Source organism: Crotalus tigris, unplaced genomic scaffold (genome assembly GCF_016545835.1).
Source record: "Crotalus tigris isolate CLP2741 ecotype Arizona unplaced genomic scaffold, ASM1654583v1 scf7180000024438.1716836, whole genome shotgun sequence".
NCBI lineage: Eukaryota > Metazoa > Chordata > Lepidosauria > Squamata > Viperidae > Crotalus > Crotalus tigris.
In genome coordinates, this window is record NW_024100607.1 from 661491 (window position 1) to 681352 (window position 19862).

At 36.5% G+C, this 19862-nt stretch overlaps 1 protein-coding gene across 5 annotated transcripts in view; it reads left to right on the top strand.

Annotated features, from left to right (window-relative positions):
- EDAR (ectodysplasin A receptor) overlaps positions 1-19381 on the top strand; it is a 104194-nt gene extending 84813 nt beyond the window's left edge. For 4 of the 5 annotated variants that reach the window (XM_039331816.1, XM_039331814.1, XM_039331815.1 and 1 more), the window contains 7 exons: positions 6537-6623; positions 9795-9920; positions 10204-10278; positions 10559-10631; positions 12062-12221; positions 14464-14524; positions 15850-16169. In XM_039331816.1, the coding sequence (XP_039187750.1) occupies positions 6537-6623; positions 9795-9920; positions 10204-10278; positions 10559-10631; positions 12062-12221; positions 14464-14524; positions 15850-16169 (902 nt within the window). Of the gene's footprint in view, positions 1-6536; positions 6624-9794; positions 9921-10203; positions 10279-10558; positions 10632-12061; positions 12222-14463; positions 14525-15849 lie in introns of all 5 variants that reach the window. The other variant, XM_039331812.1, reaches the window with a different exon arrangement.
- The last annotated feature ends 481 nt before the right edge of the window (positions 19382-19862 follow it).

Consider the following 19862-nt stretch of genomic DNA (forward strand, 5'->3'; position numbering starts at 1 on the left):
TTAATCTAGTCTTCCTTCCTGCAGCTGCATGATTCAAATTCAGTGGCAATCAATTACAATCCCATTATCTTTATTCACTAGACTATTGTCCTATGTATTTGCTGTTCTAACATTTTATGTGTACATTTGTTATTTTGACTGTAAATTTGGGCAAACTGCTAAGGGATGTGATCTGGCTTGCCAGGAGTATGGAAGTAAAAATACAGCAATGTGTAAGCAAATAAACAGATTGAAGACCTCTAACTTGCCATGGAACGTACTAAACTTTTTATTCTATGGATCTCTATTAATTCAACTTTTGATGCAGAAAACCTGAATTCAAATTAGTCCAAACCATTTTTTACATCATTTATATCGGGGTGTCCAATCTTGGAAACTTTAAGACTTGTGCACTTCAACTCTCAGAATTCCAAAGCCAGTATGGGTAGCTGGGGAATTCTGGGAGTTGAAATCCACAAGTCTTAAAGTTGCCAAGATTGGATAGCTCTGATTTATATACATATTTCTGTAATTTATGCTACAATTATGTACGTTATGTAAAACAAGGTAGCAAGTGATTGAAAATTTATAGATAGTATGTGCACTTGGCTCTAATGGGACCTGATTTTATGGCAGAGGTAGGGAACTATGGCCCCTTTATGATTTCTGGACTTCAATTCCCAGAATTCCTGAGCCAGCATGGCTGGCTTAGGAATTCTGTGAGTTGAAGTTCACAAGGGCCATAGTTCCCCACTCTTGTTTTATGGTGTCTGTAAATGATTGCAAGCAGAGTATCAATTAACTGCCCTCACTAGACAGGGAGGATATGGATTTAATAACTGAGAAGGAAGGAGTGTTAAATATGCTTCACATCTTGAGTTATTTATAAAAATAATAAAGGTGAAATAAAAGTATAAATATTTTTAAAATGTCTTAAAAGAGCATGGAACAAAAGGGAAAAAATGGGGAACAGGGGGAGAAATATTTCTACTCTGCCGGGGAGAGACTAAGTAAAAAATGTCAGGGAACTAGCTCTAGATTCACTGAATCATCAATTTAATTCACAGCAATAAATGTCAGCAGAAAGTCACATTATAGATAGTGAATGCAGGCACTGCTGAAACAGGCCAGCTAAATAAAACTGGTTTATTAACATTGCATGAACACTATTTGGATTTCAAATGAGCATCCTTAAAAATTAAAGGTACACTGTATTTCACAGCTAGTATTGCTTGGAAAATGCTTCTCACTGTTCTAGGAAAGAGTTATTCAAAATCATTGGTACTCTGCTGGGCAAATTAAAATGGATGTCATTTTCTAAAATATTTTACATAATATAGTGTATAAAATTTTATTTAATGCTACACTTTATTTAAGCCATATGCATTACTTTGCCTCTTAAGCTGAGAGATATTTATTTCATTGTATTAAAGAACCAAATTTCCTGTTCGATTTGTCTGGTGTATCTGAGTGAAGATTCATATTCCAGAATTATAGAATAGTAATAATTTTTTCACTGCAGAATAATTTGATCCAAATATGGATATAAATTTAATAAACAAATCAAATATTAATTCTATTCTTAGGCCCCTAGGCTAACTTTTTCTTTCATAAGGGATGGAAGCTCAATTAAAAATAGTACATAATTTGCCTACTATATACAACAAGACACTTTTTTCTTTTTTGCTTTACTGAGATGCAATTCAACTATTTCCATATTATTTTTTCACTCCAGCACTGATATATGCTTATCATTATCTAGGATATATGAAAAGCTGCACTACATCATGACATACATTTCCTCTAAGGTACTACCACATTAGTTGTCAAACCCATGCACATGGTATAGAATTGGGCACTCAAAAAAATTAAGTTACCACAAAATAATAATATATATTTAGGTGCCATAAACCCCTTTATGGATTACTGCCTTGTCGTGGCGAAGGGGCTTGCGTAACTCAATGAAGCTATAAGCTATGCCGTGCAGGGCCACCCAAGACGGACAGGTTATAGCAGAGAGTTCTGACAAAATGTGATCCACTGGAGAAGGAAATGGCAAACCACTCCAGTATCTTTGCCATGAAAACCCCATGGACAGTACTAAAAGGAAAAAAGATATGACGCTGGAAGATGAGCCCCTCAGGTCGGAAGGTGTCCAATATGCTACTGGGGAAGAGCAGAGGGCTAGTACTAGTAGCGCCAGAAAGAATGAAGCGACTGGGCCAAAGCCGAAAGGACGCTCAGCTGTGGATATATCTGGTGGTGAAAGGAAAGTCCGATGCTGTAAAGATTTTTTCTCCATAGGAACCTGGAATGTAAGATCCATGAATCAAGGCAAGCTAGACGTAGTCAAAAAAGAGATGACAAGACTGAACATCGACATCTTAGGAATCAGCGAACTAAAATGGACAGGAATGGGTGAATTTAACTCAGATGACCATCAGGTATACTACTGTGGGCAAGAATCCCTCAGAAGAAATGGAGTAGCCTTCATAGTCAATAAAAGAATAGGAAAAGCAATACTGGGATACAATCCCCAAAATGACAGAATGATCTCAATTCGAATCCAAGGCAAACCATTCAATATCACAGTAGTCCAAATCTATGCCCCAACCACTGGTGCTGAAGAGGATGAAATTGACCGGTTCTATGAAGCCCTACAGCACCTTATAGAATTAACACCAAAAAATGATGTCCTTATCATCATGGGGGATTGGAATGCTAAGGTAGGAAGCCAAAAGATAACCGGAATAACAGGCAAGTTTGGCCTTGGAGAACAAAATGAAGCAGGGCACAGGCTAATAGAATTTTGTCAAGAGAATACGATGGTCATAACAAACACTCTTTTCCAACAACCCAAGAGACGGCTCTACACATGGACATCACCAGACGGTCAACATAGAAATCAGATTGACTATGTGCTCTGCAGCCAAAGATGGAGAAGCTCTATACAGTCAGTAAAAACAAGACCAGGAGCTGACTGTGGCTCAGATCATGAGCTTCTCGTTGCAAAATTTAGGCTTAAATTGAAAAAAGTAGGGAAAAGCACTAGGCCACTCAGGTATGAACTAAATCATATTCCTGATGAATATACAGTAGAGGTGACAAATAGATTTAAGGAACTGGATCTGATAGACAGAATGCCTGAAGAACTATGGATGGAAGTTCGCAACATTGTACAAGAGGTAGCAACTAAAACCATCCCAAAGAAAAAGAAATGCAAGAAAGCAAAATGGCTGTCTCAGGAAGCTTTGCAAATAGCTGAGGAAAGAAGGGAAGCGAAAGGCAAAGGAGAAAGAGAAAGATACACCCAATTGAATGCAGAATTCCAGAGAGTAGCTAGAAGAGATAAGAATGCCTTCTTAAATGAACAGTGCAAAGAAATAGAAGAAAACAACAGAATAGGGAGGACCAGAGATCTCTTCAAGAAAATTGGAGATATGAAGGGAACGTTTCATGCAAAGATGGGCATGATAAAGGACCAAAATGGCAGAGACCTAACAGAGGCAGAAGAGATTAAGAAGAGATGGCAAAACTACACAGAAGAACTATACAAGAATGAGCTTAACATCCCAGATAACCACAATGAGATGGTCACATTGACCTCGAACCAGACATCCTAGAATGTGAAGTGAAATGGGCCTTAGAAAATCTGAGCAACAACAAAGCTAGTGGAGGTGACAGTATTCCAGCTGAGCTATTCAAAATCTTAAAAGACGATGCAGTAAAAGTGCTACACTCAATTTGCCAGCAAATTTGGAAAACTCAACAGTGGCCACAGGATTGGAAAAGGTCAGTTTACATTCCAATTCCAAAGAAAGGCAATGCCAAAGAATGTTCAAACTATCGCACCATTGCACTCATTTCACATGCTAGTAAAGTTATGCTTAAAATCCTACAAGCTAGACTCCAGCAGTATGTGGATCGAGAACTACCAGAAGTACAGGCAGGATTTCGAAGAGGCAGAGGAACTAGAGATCAAATTGCCAACATACGCTGGATCATGGAGAAAGCTAGGGAGTTCCAGAAAAACATCTACTTCTGCTTCATTGACTATGCAAAAGCCTTTGATTGTGTGGATCACAACAAATTGTGGCAAGTTCTTAAAGAGATGGGAGTACCAGACCATCTCATTTGTCTCTTGAGAAACCTATATGCGGGTCAAGAAGCAACAGTGAGAACCGAACACGGAACCACTGATTGGTTCAAAATTGGAAAAGGAGTCCGGCAAGGCTGTATACTGTCGCCCTGCCTATTTAACTTATATGCAGAGCACATCATGAGAAAGGCAGGGCTAGATGAATCAAAAGTTGGAATTAAGATTGCCGGGAGAAATATCAACAACCTAAGATATGCAGATGATACCACTCTAATGGCAGAAAGTGAAGAGGAACTAAAGAGCCTCTTGATGCGGGTGAAGAAGGAGAGTGCAAAAGTTGGCTTGAAACTCAACATTAAGAAAACCAAAATCATGGCATCCGGCCCTCTCAATTCCTGGCAAATAGATGGGGAAGAAATGGAGGTAGTGACAGATTTTATTTTTCTGGGCTCCAAGATCACCTCAGATGGGGACTGCAGCCAAGAAATTAAAAGACGCTTGCTCCTGGGGAGGAAAGCTATGGCAAATCTAGACAGCATTCTAAAAAGCAGAGACATCACCCTGCCAACAAAAGTGCGTATAGTCCAGGCCATGGTTTTCCCAGTTGCAATGTATGGCTGTGAAAGTTGGACCATAAGAAAGGCTGAGCGCAAAAGAATTGAGGCCTTTGAACTATGGTGCTGGAGAAGACTCCTGCGAGTCCCTTGGACTGCAAGGCGTTCAAACCGGTCAGTCCTAGAAGAGATCAACCCCGACTGCTCTTTAGAAGGCCAGATCCTGAAGTTGAAACTCAAATACTTTGGCCACCTAATGAGAAGGAAGGATTCACTGGAGAAGAGCCTAATGCTGGGAAAGATTGAGGGCAATAGAAGAAGGGGACGACAGAGAATGAGATGGCTGGATGGAGTCACTGAAGCAGTAGGTGTGAATTTAAATGGACTCCAGAAGATGGTAGAGGACAGGAAGACCTGGAGGAATGTTGTCCATGGGGTCGCGATGGGTCGGACACGACTTCGCAATTAACAACAACAAGGTGCCATAAAACTCTGCGCTTATGAGTTGTGAATCATGAGGAATTCTGCACAAGTTCACTGCGTTGGCTTAACTGTATCCATGAGGGTCACTTGGTGCTGCTGCCGCTTGGATTGAGTGGGAGCTCCTGAGCGGAACACCTTGCACAGGGCAGCAGACGGGTCCCCTTTTCTACCCTTTTGCCGTTGCAGCCAACCTCTCTGGAATGGGCCCAGCCAGAGTCAGACTGGGTGCAACCCCAAAGCTTCCTGTGGATGAAAAAGTGCCTTCTTCCAAACAGGGTTCAATTAATACCTGTTGAGTTTCAGGCTGCACAATCTCCTTGATTTTAATTTTTTTTTTGATTAATTAAAATTTAATTTTAAGTAAGTTCAGAAGGAAGAAGGAAAAAGTGGTGGTGGGAATGAAAGGGAGGGGGCTATATGAATGCTTTTTGCATAATGCTTTCCTCCCCCTCCCGAATTTTTATTTCATTCAATAATGAATTCCATCAAAAAAGAAAAACAATTTTAAATGCTTACAGAATGTTGCAGTTATCAGTTATTGGGGACTAGTGAGTTGACATAATTTGTAACGATGTAGAAGTAAAACCAATTTGCTGTAGTGATTAAGATATCAGGCCAGAATCCAGGAGAGTGTGGGACATAATTATTGTTTAAAGGAAGCAAACTGCATCATTTGTGCAATAACTTATGTGTGTTGATGTCTCTTTCTCTTGGATCCCCCCCTTGCACCTTTCCCCAGAGATGCCTCTGCCTGTTTTGTCATTTATAGAAATATCACTCTAAAAAGATAATTAAATTGGAGGTTTAATAATATTTGTATTCCTCCTTAGGATTGCAGAGGTATTCATATTCCAAAGTTTCAGTTCTTTGTTATTGTACTTACCTTTGGTTTTTTCCTTAGTTAATTTTTAAAAATCTTTGTTTCTGTTCTTGCGTTAGTTCTCCAGTAGCCATTTAGTATTACAAAAATTAAAAAGACAAAATGAGCTTTTATTATTGTGAAATGTTTTGTAAACTAGATTCTACCTCATCCAATGCATAGAGGATAATACTAAAATACTCCCCTTTCAGCATAAAATAACATATTGCTGATGTAACCGATCATAATCTAAGAAAATGTGTATTATATTTTTTGGGGCCCTCTAGCATGTCTTCTTTAAATCAATCAATAACTAATTTCTGAAAAAAAAAGTTTGTGGTCATAAATTGCTTCTCTGTCTCAGATAAAAATGGGTAAATATCTCCATTCAGACACAAAAATGTGCCATGTCTCTATTTCACATCTCAGCAGGAAAAATTGAATCATATAAAATCATCTTTTAAATAATTGGTCAAATTATTGGTCTCTGTTCATGAAAAAAAAAAGTTGAGATTTTGCAAGTAACCAGAAAAATGTGTAGCAAATTTGTTTTTTATTACAGGTACAGGCGTTACTTCTGGTGTGTCAGCCAGTTTCCCAAGTACTTCTGGCACAAGTACTCATTCTCCTTTTCAACATGTGCACAAAGGTAAGAAAAGCAGCTCCCAATTTAATTTTTCTTTGTAGTTAATAACAGGCTTCAGGGCCACAGCAGCCTTTGTAACTTGAGGTTGAAGGAAATTTGGCAAATGCAATGACACAACAGGAAAGACCAAGTGAATGTTTAAGGCCTGTTACCCATCAAGCTGTAATATTTATTTATTTATTTATTTATTTATTTATTTATTTATTTATTTATTTATTTATTTTCGTTCATTCGTTCCATTTCTAGAACCACCCATCTTGTCAAGTGACACTGTGAGTTTAATAAACCATTAAAACAATTGACAACAATAAAAACATTCAAAAAATACATACATACCGCAGCCCAGATAGTTAAACAACTAACAGAAAAGCCAAGACATGGGGCCCTTAACACACTCTGAGCTTCAGACTCAGGTACACAGCCACGTTTTAAAGTCTTACAAAAAGCTAGGAAGATTGGGGCCGTTCTAACCTCCAAGGGGAGAAAATCCCACAAAGTAAAAACGGAGTGTTAAAAGGTTGTAAAATTGTAAAAGAACAGGCTGTAAAAGGACTGCAATCGACAGAAAATCCTTCACAATGGCTGCTTTTCTCAGATATGAGGAATCCTCAAAATTATTCTTCAGCAATCAGTCTACTTCAGTAAAGATGAATTGTATGACTTTCGTTTGCCAATGGATGAACTTATTCAGGGAAATTAATTTAGTTGCTTTATCTCCTTGGATGTAACTGACTTGGAAAGCAGAAATTTAATGGAATGTAGTCAAATGAACAAGCTTTTGGCTGCTAATCCACCGGATCTTTGCTTAGGAGACAGATATGTGGAAATAATATGCAGCCTTGTAATTGGGGTATGCGGTTTAAGAAATCAGCTTTTTGTTCTGATCCCAAGAGTAATCATCACTGTAATGTGTGAAGAATGCCCAGCAATTTCATTAGTTAATTGCAAAGAGAGTGAACATGCTGCACTTGCATGGAAGTAATTTATCAGGCATTTAGTGAGACTTCTACACTAGGACCTTTTATGCATGAATGGGGAATACCTGCATACAATAAGTCTCAGTTTACAAATATAAAAATTGGGGATCTTCCTGAACTGGAGCAACTTTACTTTCGTCAGTTGCATGTTTCAAACTGGCACAAAATGAAAACAAACAAGCTGAAGAAAAAATATATTAAAATGCCTGCATGGCACAACAGGGTTATTTATTTATTTGTTTGTTTGCTTGTTTGTTTGTTAATTTATATGGCTGTCCAATTCACTCTCAGTGACTCCAGGGGGGACTTATAAGGTTATTCAAAGGATAATTTGCTAAAGCTCAAATAAGAATACTTGTTTTATAATAATGCCAAATCCCAGGTGGAACTTCTTGCTGACTATGTGATGAACCATATAATACTAATTAATTAATTAATTAATTAATTAATTAATAAAATACTCTACCTACCTACTGGGGTAGCCCCATAGTGAGATAAGCAGCAAATAAATTTAACAAAATAAAAGAACTAAAAGAATTCATTCAGAACCATAAAGGAATCAAATGGCAGATCCATTTCTATTGAACGTGCAAGTTTTACCTTTAGGTGACAATTATAAATAAAAATAGATGCTAGCTGCAGAAGGATTTCCACTCCACTTTGATCTTTTCATGGCTAATACTAAAAAAACTGAATAGGCAAAGCTGAATAGTCAATGAGCCATTATAAAATGTCCACAATTTGCAATGAATGTCATGTTCTGAGATGGGTATTGACTAGTGAGGATAGAGCATCCAAGACTAGATTTTCTCTTATTGATAAGAGGTTAATTTCTGAATGAGCTCTGTGAACAATGCTCCGTGGTGAATGGATGGTGAAAAAATGATTGACACAGTGAAGAGTAGATTGCAATCTGAAACACAGAGGTTTATAAAGTCCACCCATTTATTCTGCTGCAAGCAAAGAATTAAAATACTGTACAGTTGAATTAAAATATTGTACAGTATGGCAACACAATTCTAGGTATAGTTACTATACTATAGGTATAGTTACATTAGCTCTACATGCTAGACATGGGATGTAAATGCCTGGCTGCTTAGAAGGGAAAAATTTGACCCAGGAGACTAAGAGACTTGTTCTTCCAACTCTAATCACTAGCTTTTGGCCTGCCAGAGTGTTCCTGCAGAAAAATATGGTTCTTCACACACATTTAGTTCTTCATCTTTGTTGAAGACACTTAATAGGCTGAACTTAGTAGAATTTATTTTCATAATAAATTGCCTATACATTTAGTACTGATTGCATTCAATAAAGATGTGATGAGGTTTTATTAAAGCTCTTCTATTAAAAGAGTTGCTTTCCTCAAAGCTGAGAAGGGTGTTCCTCATCTCCCTGGACATCTTTGGAATCTGCTTTGGCAGACTGGGAGCCTTCTTAAATCATTTTTAGGAAGCTGGATGGGATAGTGGACAGTTTTCATTTTCATTAGGGAACTTTACCTTTTAATTGTATTTAGTTTGATTATATTATTCTCAGTTAATTTTTTAAGAGTACATATAAATGTACAATACAAGTACTTGTATTAAAGACTGAGTTGACTTTTATTTATTCTCAAGGAATTGTAAGTTATAGACATGGGCGATCTACAACCTCTAAGTGTTCAACCTTTGATTCCACTTTTTATGCTCCCATTTTCAGCGCATAACAAATTTAAGATTTGTTATATAAATCTAAAGAAAGTAATCCCCCAATATCTCATATCCTCCTACTAGGGTAGTATCACTATCCTACTGATATGTTCATTACAGTCTTTAATTAAATGAATAATAATAATTTTAAAGCACTATTAAAATTAGGTTAATAATTACAAACTTAGTAGATTAAAAATAACCTCCAATGAACTGGTTAGATGATTTTTTTTAAAAAAAAGTTATTGTTGCTTATTAATTGCAGCAAGCAAAGCACTCTCAGAAACAAACTGTTGTTTTCTTCAAGCATACAGAATGGCACCCTTATTTAAGATGGTGCTGCTACTACCTGTGAGATAATAACAAAACACTGGAAGGATTTTATCTGCTTTAGAAATATTGGGTTGATCTTAGGTGCATTTAATCAGTAATTAAATTAAGTAATTGATGGTTAATCCTGAAAATGTTTTTAAATAGATTTTCCTCTCTCTCCCTGTTTGTCATTCTAGATCTTTCTGGACAGGGACATCTGGCTACCGCTCTTATCATTGCCATGTCCACCATTTTCATAATGGCTATTGCTATTGTGCTGATCATCATGTTTTACATTATGAAAACTAAAACTTCAGCTCAAGGTAACTGCCAAGTGATAGCAAGAATTCAGGTTTTGAAATAAGGGAGGGAGGATTTGCAGGAGAATTAAAAAAGGGTACCGTAAGCTGGCAGTTGCAGTGACATGAGTGGAGCATCACTCCTTTTGTTAATGGGATGCAATGAAGTATGAAAAAGGATGGAGCTTTGATCATGCTGCTGGGTCTGCCATCTTGCCTTTGTTTGACTTCAACTGCTGTTCAAAATGCTTGATGTAGGTGACTCTTAGGGGTTTATCTTAACAAGATGTGTATTTTGATCTTACAGCATGCTGCACCAGCCAGTCAGTGAAGACGGTAGAAGCCCAGGCCAATGTGCAGGAAGAAAAAACAGAAGCCCCAGGTTGGGACTGTTTTGTAATTTCTGCTGTTTAGACATCAGTGCCCACGGGGCTTATATTGCTACAATGTAACTCCATAAGCTCCAATTATTAGTAGAAGAATAATTGGAAAGGCATTGAAAACTAATGAAAATTCAGCTCTGCAATTGGTTATTTATGTAGTCTTACCTTCTTGGAGAAGCTCCAAGGCAATTGTATTCACAATTCAAATGCCAAGTGGTTGTACGTGTCTGTTTTGTGTTTTTACTACCTCAATCTTTTCACATTCTTTTTCCATTGCAGAAAATGGAAAAATTTTCTCTGAGAAAGATGAATTTGGAAAATTGACAGCAACTCCAGCTAAGGTTGTCAAGAGGTATGTGATATCTAAATAGCAGGTTGGTAGTGAAAGACCTGGCATAGTCATACTCCACTTTGTATCAAAGTTGCAGCTGTGGAGGTGATCAATAATATTAAGTACCTGGGGATGCAGATAACTAACGATCTGACTTGGTCTCTTCATATGTTATCTTTAGTGAAGCATGCAAACCAGCATTTGCATTTCTTGCGTCGGATGAGGAATGCACATCTTTCTCCTTCCATCCTGGCCACTTTTTACAGAGGGACTATTCAGAGAGTTTCAACAAACTGCATCACTGTTTTGGTTTGGTGGTAGCAGTGCCTCAGATAGAAGGTCCATACAGAGAGTGGTAAGGACAGCTGAGAAGATTATAGGAAGCTCACTTCCTGTTATTCAGGATACTGCTTATAAGCACTATGTGCTTAATGTCAAAGTATTGTTAGAGAACCCACATACCTAGTTCACAGTCTGCTTCTGTTGCTCCCCTCTGGGAGGAGATCTTAAAGTATTTATAGCAGAACTACTAGATTCTGTAACAGCTTTGTTCCTTATGCCATCCATCTTGTAAATTTACAGGATTCTTTTGTTTCACAATGTATATATTCGATGTTTTATGTGTCATATATGTATGAGTATGTGGGTATATGCATAATGGTATTTTTTTGAGAACTGAATGCAACGAAATTTCATTTTAATGTATGCTGATTAGTGTACATTTAAAGTGACAACAAAGTTTTTATTCTATTCTATTCTATTCTAGCCGGTTAGTAGTGGGGGCATAACATGACGACAACTGCAATCTATTTGAAAAAAATGTTTTTTTCCTAAACTAAGCCTCATTGAATCCAGTGGGTGAATTGTTAAGCAGTTTTACAATGGCAACAACATGGCTGATATAATGAGAAAATAACATCAAATAAATTAGTAGGCACAATAATGAAGACTCAAGTTTGTTTAAGAAGGAACAGTTTCCATTACTCAAACTCTTCAAAATTAAAACTATAAATAAGTAATGGTGCTCACATGCATATGTGGATCAGTCCCCAGTAAATTAAATGTGAGGAGTGGATCTATATGTACAGAGAATTCATTCATGAATATTCAGTAGAATATTTACTAGGGCTGGACTTGGGCATGTGATTATTGTAAGTCCTCTTGGAAGTGGAATGCACAGAACACTACAGTCCTACATTGCTGAAGAAAACCAGGATTACTTTTGAATAAATATACTGTTAGACATTAATTTGCAGACATAAATTGTTAATGTTTTGCCCATTTTTTGCAGTATTTACTTAAACTCAATGTAGTATTCATCATCTATATTAAATAAACATTTAACAAGTACACAGTTTAAATCCAAAAGGGCATTTCTGGAATTGTGCATGTTGCTGTTTTAGAAAAGCAATCTTGGTTAGCATATTTATTGTTTGTTTGTTGCTTTTCAGTGAAAATGATGCTTCTTCAGAGAATGAGAGGCTTTTAAGTCGCAGCATGGACAGTGATGAAGAAGCTGCTATTGACAAGCAAGGGACTCCAGAATTGTGTTTATTGTCTCTGGTACATTTGGCTCGAGATAAATCTTCAACAAATAACAAATCAACCGGAGTAAGTTAATGAGAAATCTTGTTGAATCAGTGACCTTTTTGATGATGTGTTACAGTGATTAGTTGCACTTTTAATGGACAGAAAAAGGCTGAAAATGGGGTGGAATTTTTCTAGCAGACTGCTAAAGCAGTATTTCTCAGCCTTGGCAACTTTCAGATTGATGGACTTCAACTCCCAGAATCCCATAGCCAGCATGAAGTTCACCAATCTTATTAAAGTTGCAAAGTTTGAGAAACACTGTGCTAAAAGCTACTTGCAAGCCAAAGAGGCACAATTTTCACTAATCCCTGTACTTTTTCCTGCTTTCCCAAATGTTTGCACACCTGGGTGCCTTCACACTCCCTGCCTCTTTCCCAGATGATCTCCTTTGGCACTAAGACAGACATTTGTTTTTTTTATTTTATTCTCACGGTACTATTGTAGTTCTAATACCACAATTAACATAGCAATAGGGAACATATTCTTTGACTCCTACTTTCTTCTGTGGGTCCATGAAAATTTTATGGCAAGGAAAAATGGAGAGTTCAGATTTATAGAAGCGAAGGAGTCATGTTGCAATATTGCAACTTAATGATGTTTTAAAAATAGGGGAAAAGGAAGTTTAGCAGTAATGTGGCACAGGGTAGGAAAGGGAGCATGTGTCACGTAACCTGAGCAGATATTGAACAGGACAGGACAGGACAGGAAAGGAAAGGAGGAGAGGAGAGGAGAGGAGAGGAGAGGGGAGGGGAGGGGAGGGGAGAGGAAGGGAAGGGAAGGGAAGAAAAGAGGAGAAGAGAAGAGAAGAGAAGAGAAGAGAAGAGAAGAGAAGAGAAGGGAAGAGAAGAGAAGAGAAGAGAAGAGAAGAGAAGAGAAGAGAAGAGAAGAGAAGAGAAGAGAAGAGAAGAGAAGAGAAGAGAAGAGAAGAGAAGAGAAGAGAAGAGAAGAGAAGAGCCCAATATGAAATGGCTACACGAGGCAGTGACTGGCTGCTAGAGGGGAGGGACATGCCTGGCAATGAACAGAGAAATATGCCAGTAACATTTATGGACTTGATACTACGCAGTGCCCTTACAGTTTGATATAGGTGCTTTTTCATTAAATTTATAGAAGTATATATCTGCTTTATAAGGCAGAGTTGTTAATGGCAAGGATATGACAGAAATAAAGTGCAGTTTTATTGTTGTCTTTTTAGCTAACCCCATCTTCCTCTTAGAAGCATACAAATCTGGCAAGAGTCATTACTGCGTGTTTGTAAGAGGAAGGCCACTGGCCCCTCAGGGAAATCTGTGATGCATATAAGTCTGGATGAATGGATGTAGGTCCAGAGCCTCTGAAAAGACTACAATATGTTGCAGCATCATTATTCCCTTTGCAGCTTCTTAGAGAAAGGATGTGCTAACATGGAACAAAGGCCTCCACTGACATTCCCAGTTTGTTGGAGTGCAATATTCAACTGCCCACTCCATAAGACAGAGAGAAAAAAGGAATGGAGGGTGGGGTAAGATGACTGTCTGCAGCTTCCCAAATTGCAAGCATAAATACAGATTACAAAGCCAGGTAAGGTATCCCCAAGTCACTCACCAAAAGGACAAGAAGGGCGAAGGTGCGAATCCCCAAAGGGATCTGGAGAGAAAGGGTCTGAGACCTCCAGTCTCCACCTCTGTGGGTTTAACCATTCCAGTGCAGACGACTTCAAAAGCATGTCTTCTGTGTCCATTGTGACATAGTGCACAAAAAGGAATAAAAGGGATCTCTCCTATTTCTTTTTAAACGAGAATAATAAATAGGGTTGCATACTGAGAAGAGAAGCAGTAAGGTCAAGGAAGCCACATGGAAGAATCTTGCTTAAAGCTGCTTCAGTCTTGCCAGTGTCAATAATAATCTTGATATTTCCTCCCCATTTTCTATGGATTCAGAATTAAGAGTTGGATAGTTTCTCCAATCCGAATATATCTCCTGAGAAATAAAATCCTGAAGACCAGATTACAGGAATCCAAGTTACAACAGTGTGTGATTTGAACTGAAATTAAAAAGAATAGACTTTCTTTAAAACACAAACAATTTGACACAATTCCTTCTTTCCAGCTAGGTATGCCAGCCAAGATTCATAGGCAATTTATGTTCAAATCAAAACTACTCTATGTATCATACCAAATACTGCATACAGTATAAGGAATGTCATCTTTGTGTCTGACTCTTCACAATCCAGAACAACTTATATAAATGAAACATAAATGTTTTTGTCTTTTATTTTCCTTAGATACAAAGCCGGAGAAAAAAGATACTCGACTTATACACTAATGTATGCAGTGTGGCAGAAGGTGAGTGAAAAGAAATAAAATATAGAAACTGAAAACATGCATGAACTGCTTTCTTAAGTACACACCTTTATGTAGCTTCAACACTGCCAAGGAGTCACAAATGCTAGATACAGATTAATCCCATTCTAAGGAAAAAAATTCTTAAAGCCTATTTTGGAAGAAATAAAGCTGAATATGCTAATGCTAGAATCAGGTTGGTGTTTGGTACATTTGGAAATCCAACAGGGAAAAGTCTTGAAAACTTCTTTTGTAAGCAGTCTCCATGAAAAACTTTAGTAATAAGATTTGTAGTCCTATAGGCATCCTGCCTTTATCTGTGATGTTTAGGAATCAATTCAATAGTTATTCTAGAAGACAGATGGTACAAGGTGGAAAGTGTTAAAATATACTTCTATTGTAGGGTTCTTTAAGCTGATTAATTATATTTATACACAGCCAGACTCAGAAAATAACTGTCCGTGGTATACTATAGATTATTTAAAAACTGTAAAATAGACAAAATATATATATCTTATATACAGTAACTTACACATTTGTGGATATAAGCTGTTCACATCTATTTTGTTTGCTTTATCTCAGAAGGAGCTTTTGGAGAAAAGAACATTCAGGGCTGGATTTATTCTTAACTGTAATAAGATGTGGGAAGTTAACTAATACAGGGTGTGCATTGCTCCCAAAATGAAGAGATTTTTTTTAAAACACCTACACACAAATAAAAAATAAAATATTGCAGGAAAGATCTTTTGAATTTCTCATAAAAGGGTGTTGAACATGAGTCCTTTCAGATGATTGAATACTTCCACCATCCTTCATGAAGAGCTGTGTGGGCTGAAACAGTTCAGACATGTAGTTCAATGAAACCTAAATTCCCAGATCTAGTACAAATGGACCATTTCTCCTGCCTTTCTTGAGGCTGGAGACCCACACCTCTTTCCTTTAATTAATTTTTGTTGTTGCTTCATGTGAAGGTTGGCAGAAAGCTATGTTGGAAAGTATTTCAATCACAAGGGATAGAGTAGCACTGGATTAATATCTGTCCCAGGAGACGGTAAAAATAAAAATGCTTTGAAACATAAAGTAAGAGACTCAATAATCTTTGCTGCTGCTTCTTCTGTAAGATGAAATCAAAGCAACAAAATAGAATGAATGCTATTAAAGAATTATTAGTACTGGGGGAAAGTACCATGAAGTAGAAATGGGGATGACCCAACAGATAATGTCAATTCTGTAAATGCATAATGTGAACATATCTTTTCATTTGGAATATACAATGTAATATTATCTTAACAATAATAACAATAATGTGACTGTGAACTTCCTTCCAGGCCTCAGTCCCACAGAGCTACCCTTTGATTGTCTGGAAAAGACCAGCAGGATGCTCAGCTCCACTTACAACACTGAGAAAGCCATTGTGAAGACTTGGCGCCATCTTGCTGAGAGCTTTGGACTGAAGCGGGATGAAATTGGTGGCATGACAGATGGCATGCAAGTCTTTGACCGCATCAGCACAGCTGGGTATAGTATCCCAGAACTGCTAACAAAACTGGTCCAGATTGAGCGATTGGATGCCGTGGAGTCTCTCTGTGTAGATATCTTAGAGTGGGCCCAAGTGATGCCAAAGCCTGAACCAGCTGTGACCTCCTGACTTGCATTTTTGTGATCTTCATTTCCAGAGGATGATGGGATGATTGAAATAACAAAGGGACTCAGAAGGAAATAGATTTTTGAAGCTTCCATAGCTTTTGTTTCAGTATCGTTTTTGCTATTGAAACAATTAAAAAAAAAACAAGATTTGTTCTTGGTTTTTGGAATCAAATACAAAATGCTCAAACTGAAGATTTTTTTCAACAAGACTTGTTTATGCCCCCCAAAATATTACAGTTCATTTTCAGTTCCATTTACAAGCATGAATATAGATCAATCTACTAGTATCATTACTTGTTTTGAAGAAATATGGGTTAATTTTGTTTCAGTCCTGGATAATGAATATGTCACATCAAAAATAGTGATTTATATGAAAATCTGTGCTGCTACAAGTTTTTTTTTTTTGAATTATCATTTTTCTCCCATATATCATGGATTTTGGGGAGGAAAAAATCCATGCCTGTAGGTGAAGCTGGCTGAATTATCATTTTTACAAGATCTATAGCTTTATTCCAATTTATTCAAATTGTAGCAAATAAGAATTCATATAGATGGTCCACACAGAAATTTCAGCAATATTTTCATAGATACTAGTGAAAACTTAAACTACTTCTAATATAAGCAGAATTTATTTATTAATGTAATATTGCATTTCATAAACATCTAATTGGGGCCATCTTTTATGCACTAGAACAAACAAATGGGAACATTTGTTGGTTCTCAAAAAGAGATCATTAATGAGAGGCAGAAGCCTGTAATAAATCTATCAAATTGATCAACTTTAGATGCAAAGGAAATTAATGATTGTTGAAACACTTTTATGGAAAGCATTTAAAAATATTACAGATTTCTTGACTAGAGTTGTTGCAATCACCAACAGAAATGTATGTGGTATGTTTAGTTTTCCTGTGATGTTTTTACTTTACGCAAAACATTTGTTCTGGACAGCTGTAATAGGAACACTAAACAATAGTAGTTAATGAGGAAACAGAAATATCTATTTTTGATATGAGCACAGCTCCCTCTTACATTTGAATGTAGTGGATTATCATTATCATTCTTATGATTATTTTTTAAACAAATCTGGCTTATAATGTCTGAGCAAATGAGAACACTATTCCCAATTTCTCACAGTATGTGAATTTGCATGGAGTTTGTGCATGTTTGAGGATGTGTTTCATTTAATTCACCTTTTCCCCACTGATGGTCCATCTGTGAAAAGGATCTGTGTTCCATGTGAATTAAATATATCACAATCATCAGGGCTTCTACTATGGATGCAAGTTTCTCAGAAGTGGAGACTTTCTTTCCTATCAGTAGGATGGGGGACTAAGTACCAACTGGTAAAACTGTATTGCTCTAAATTATTTTATTTAATGTAAAGGTACTAATTTTTCCATTATTTAAAATAACTTTATAACATGTTTTAATATGAAACCCATGGAAGCATTGATTATAGGAATATCATAGGATCACCTAACATCTGTTAAGATGATCTTCATTGCATACTTATTGTGCCCATTAGGGCCTTCGTCCTTTCTTGCCTTTCATCAGCACTTGAGAAATTTGCATTTGGATCAGTTCCTGTGACCCATCCTGCTAACCCACTTTGTGCAAGTAAGAGAGAATAGTAACAATTGAGTTTTATTATAGCATTTCCCTAATGTAAACACTGTGCTCTTGGACAGAATGGCCTGTGGTCTTTATTTATAGATTTGAAAGGAATAGTCGCTCTTTTTCTGCAGGAAACTTAAGTACAGAGCCCAAGAGTTGGTAGAAATTTAATTAGCAAGTTTGTTAATATACCTATCAAAAACAGCTATGTTGACAGATTTCAATAAGTTATTATTATTAAAAGAAACAACATGCCTTTAAAACATTTTTAATTACAAGAAGCATGACTGAATGAAAATGCTATAAAACTATAATTCATGTTCAGGAAAATAATAACTAGGCCAACCCCCTAGTGCCTTCATTCCAAACAAAAAAAAATCAAATTCTAGTCTAATGGGGTCACTGAGATGAATATTTAATATTGGTATGTCTCCATGCAGCATCCAGTTTGTTAGCCTATGAGTTCTTGCATTAAAATATAGTTTACTATCTCAGATGTATCCTTTCCCATATGAATAATGATAGAATTATTTCCTGTAATTAATTTGCAAATGCAATATTTGTTATGGTTTCTGTTTCCAATGCAGCTTGAAGCAACCTTTAAATCTATTTTTGTAGATACAAATAAATAGAAGTCTCATATTAGTACCTTGAAAAAGGGGAGGAAGTAACTTTGGCTTTTATCCTGAGCCTACATGGCCTATAATCTAGTGCACAGCATGACTATTCAGGTGGATGCTCAGAACAAACTCAAGCAATCCACATGGAATTAATGTTTGCAAATACCACACATTAACTATTACATCATGAGATGTATGGCAGAAGACCACCCACTGTGGTCTGCTCAACATCTGCCCTATGACAATTATCCAGAGGTAGGAGGCAATTGTCATAGCAGTTGGCATAGCAGAGTTGGGCCTTCTAGATCATAAATAATAATAGGTGGATAAAAATGCCAGAACTTTGACAAGCTACTTGTGAACTATTACTAAGAAAATGTATCAAGTATCCATGCATTAAACTGGACCCAAGGGAGACCTTATTTTTTTCTTTTTTAAGAGGGTGACATAATATAATAATCCTACAGGTTCATTGTTGAGAATTGGATTTAGTTTTTCATTCCATCTTTGTTGCATTAGTTTTAGTTTTGGTAGAATCCATAAGCACTTTAAAAAAAAGAAATGCCTTTGGGCAATAATTTTGGGATTATAACATGCAAGAATTTCAGTTGCTTATTCTACAACTTCACATAAATGCAGCTCCAAGCTATAAATAATAATTCAGATCCCCATATCCTACTGACAAAGTTATCTTGGAGAACTAAAGAATTGCCATTAGATATGTTTGGTAATTGTTTAAAAATACATATTTTATGCCTGGGGAATATCAAGACTTTGTGATCAATAGTATCAATGTGAACAGAGAATATTTAATATTATTTTGTTTAAAATAGAAAGAAGCTTTTTACTGTAATTTAAAAAGCAGCAAAAGGCAAGATTAATCCTGCATTCTTGATAAATATTGAAACAATTTTGTGTAATTTTGTATATATAACTTATTGTTGTACATTATGACAAATAAATATGATAAAAACATAAAGCAATATGTGTATTATAATAATTTTAGATTGCACCATTTTCTTTTTTATACAACAGGCAAGTTTTGAAGAGTTCAGTCTTGTTTGCTAAAAGTTAACACAAGTCTGGTTACATTTTAAAAACATTTATTATCTTAGTTTAATATAATATTGATATTTTAAGTAATACTAAGTAATCTATCATTAACTAATGATAAAACATCAGTTCTAGCTGAAGTTCCCAAACATTTGTTTAAAATAATTAGGCTTCAGCATCAGAGGTAGCTCTTCTTTAATATCATCTCATGTCGTTGCAGGCCATAATGTATGAAACCTTCAGCCAAGGAATCTTAACTATGTGGTTAAGTTATGAACCACTTTTATTCTGAGTTAAATCATTGACCAGTTAATTTTGGTGCTGTCCATGCTTCAAACCAGAGTGGATTTTCTTGTACAAGCAGATATTTTTTTCCAGTTTAAAACTCCATGGACCCAATTTAAGAT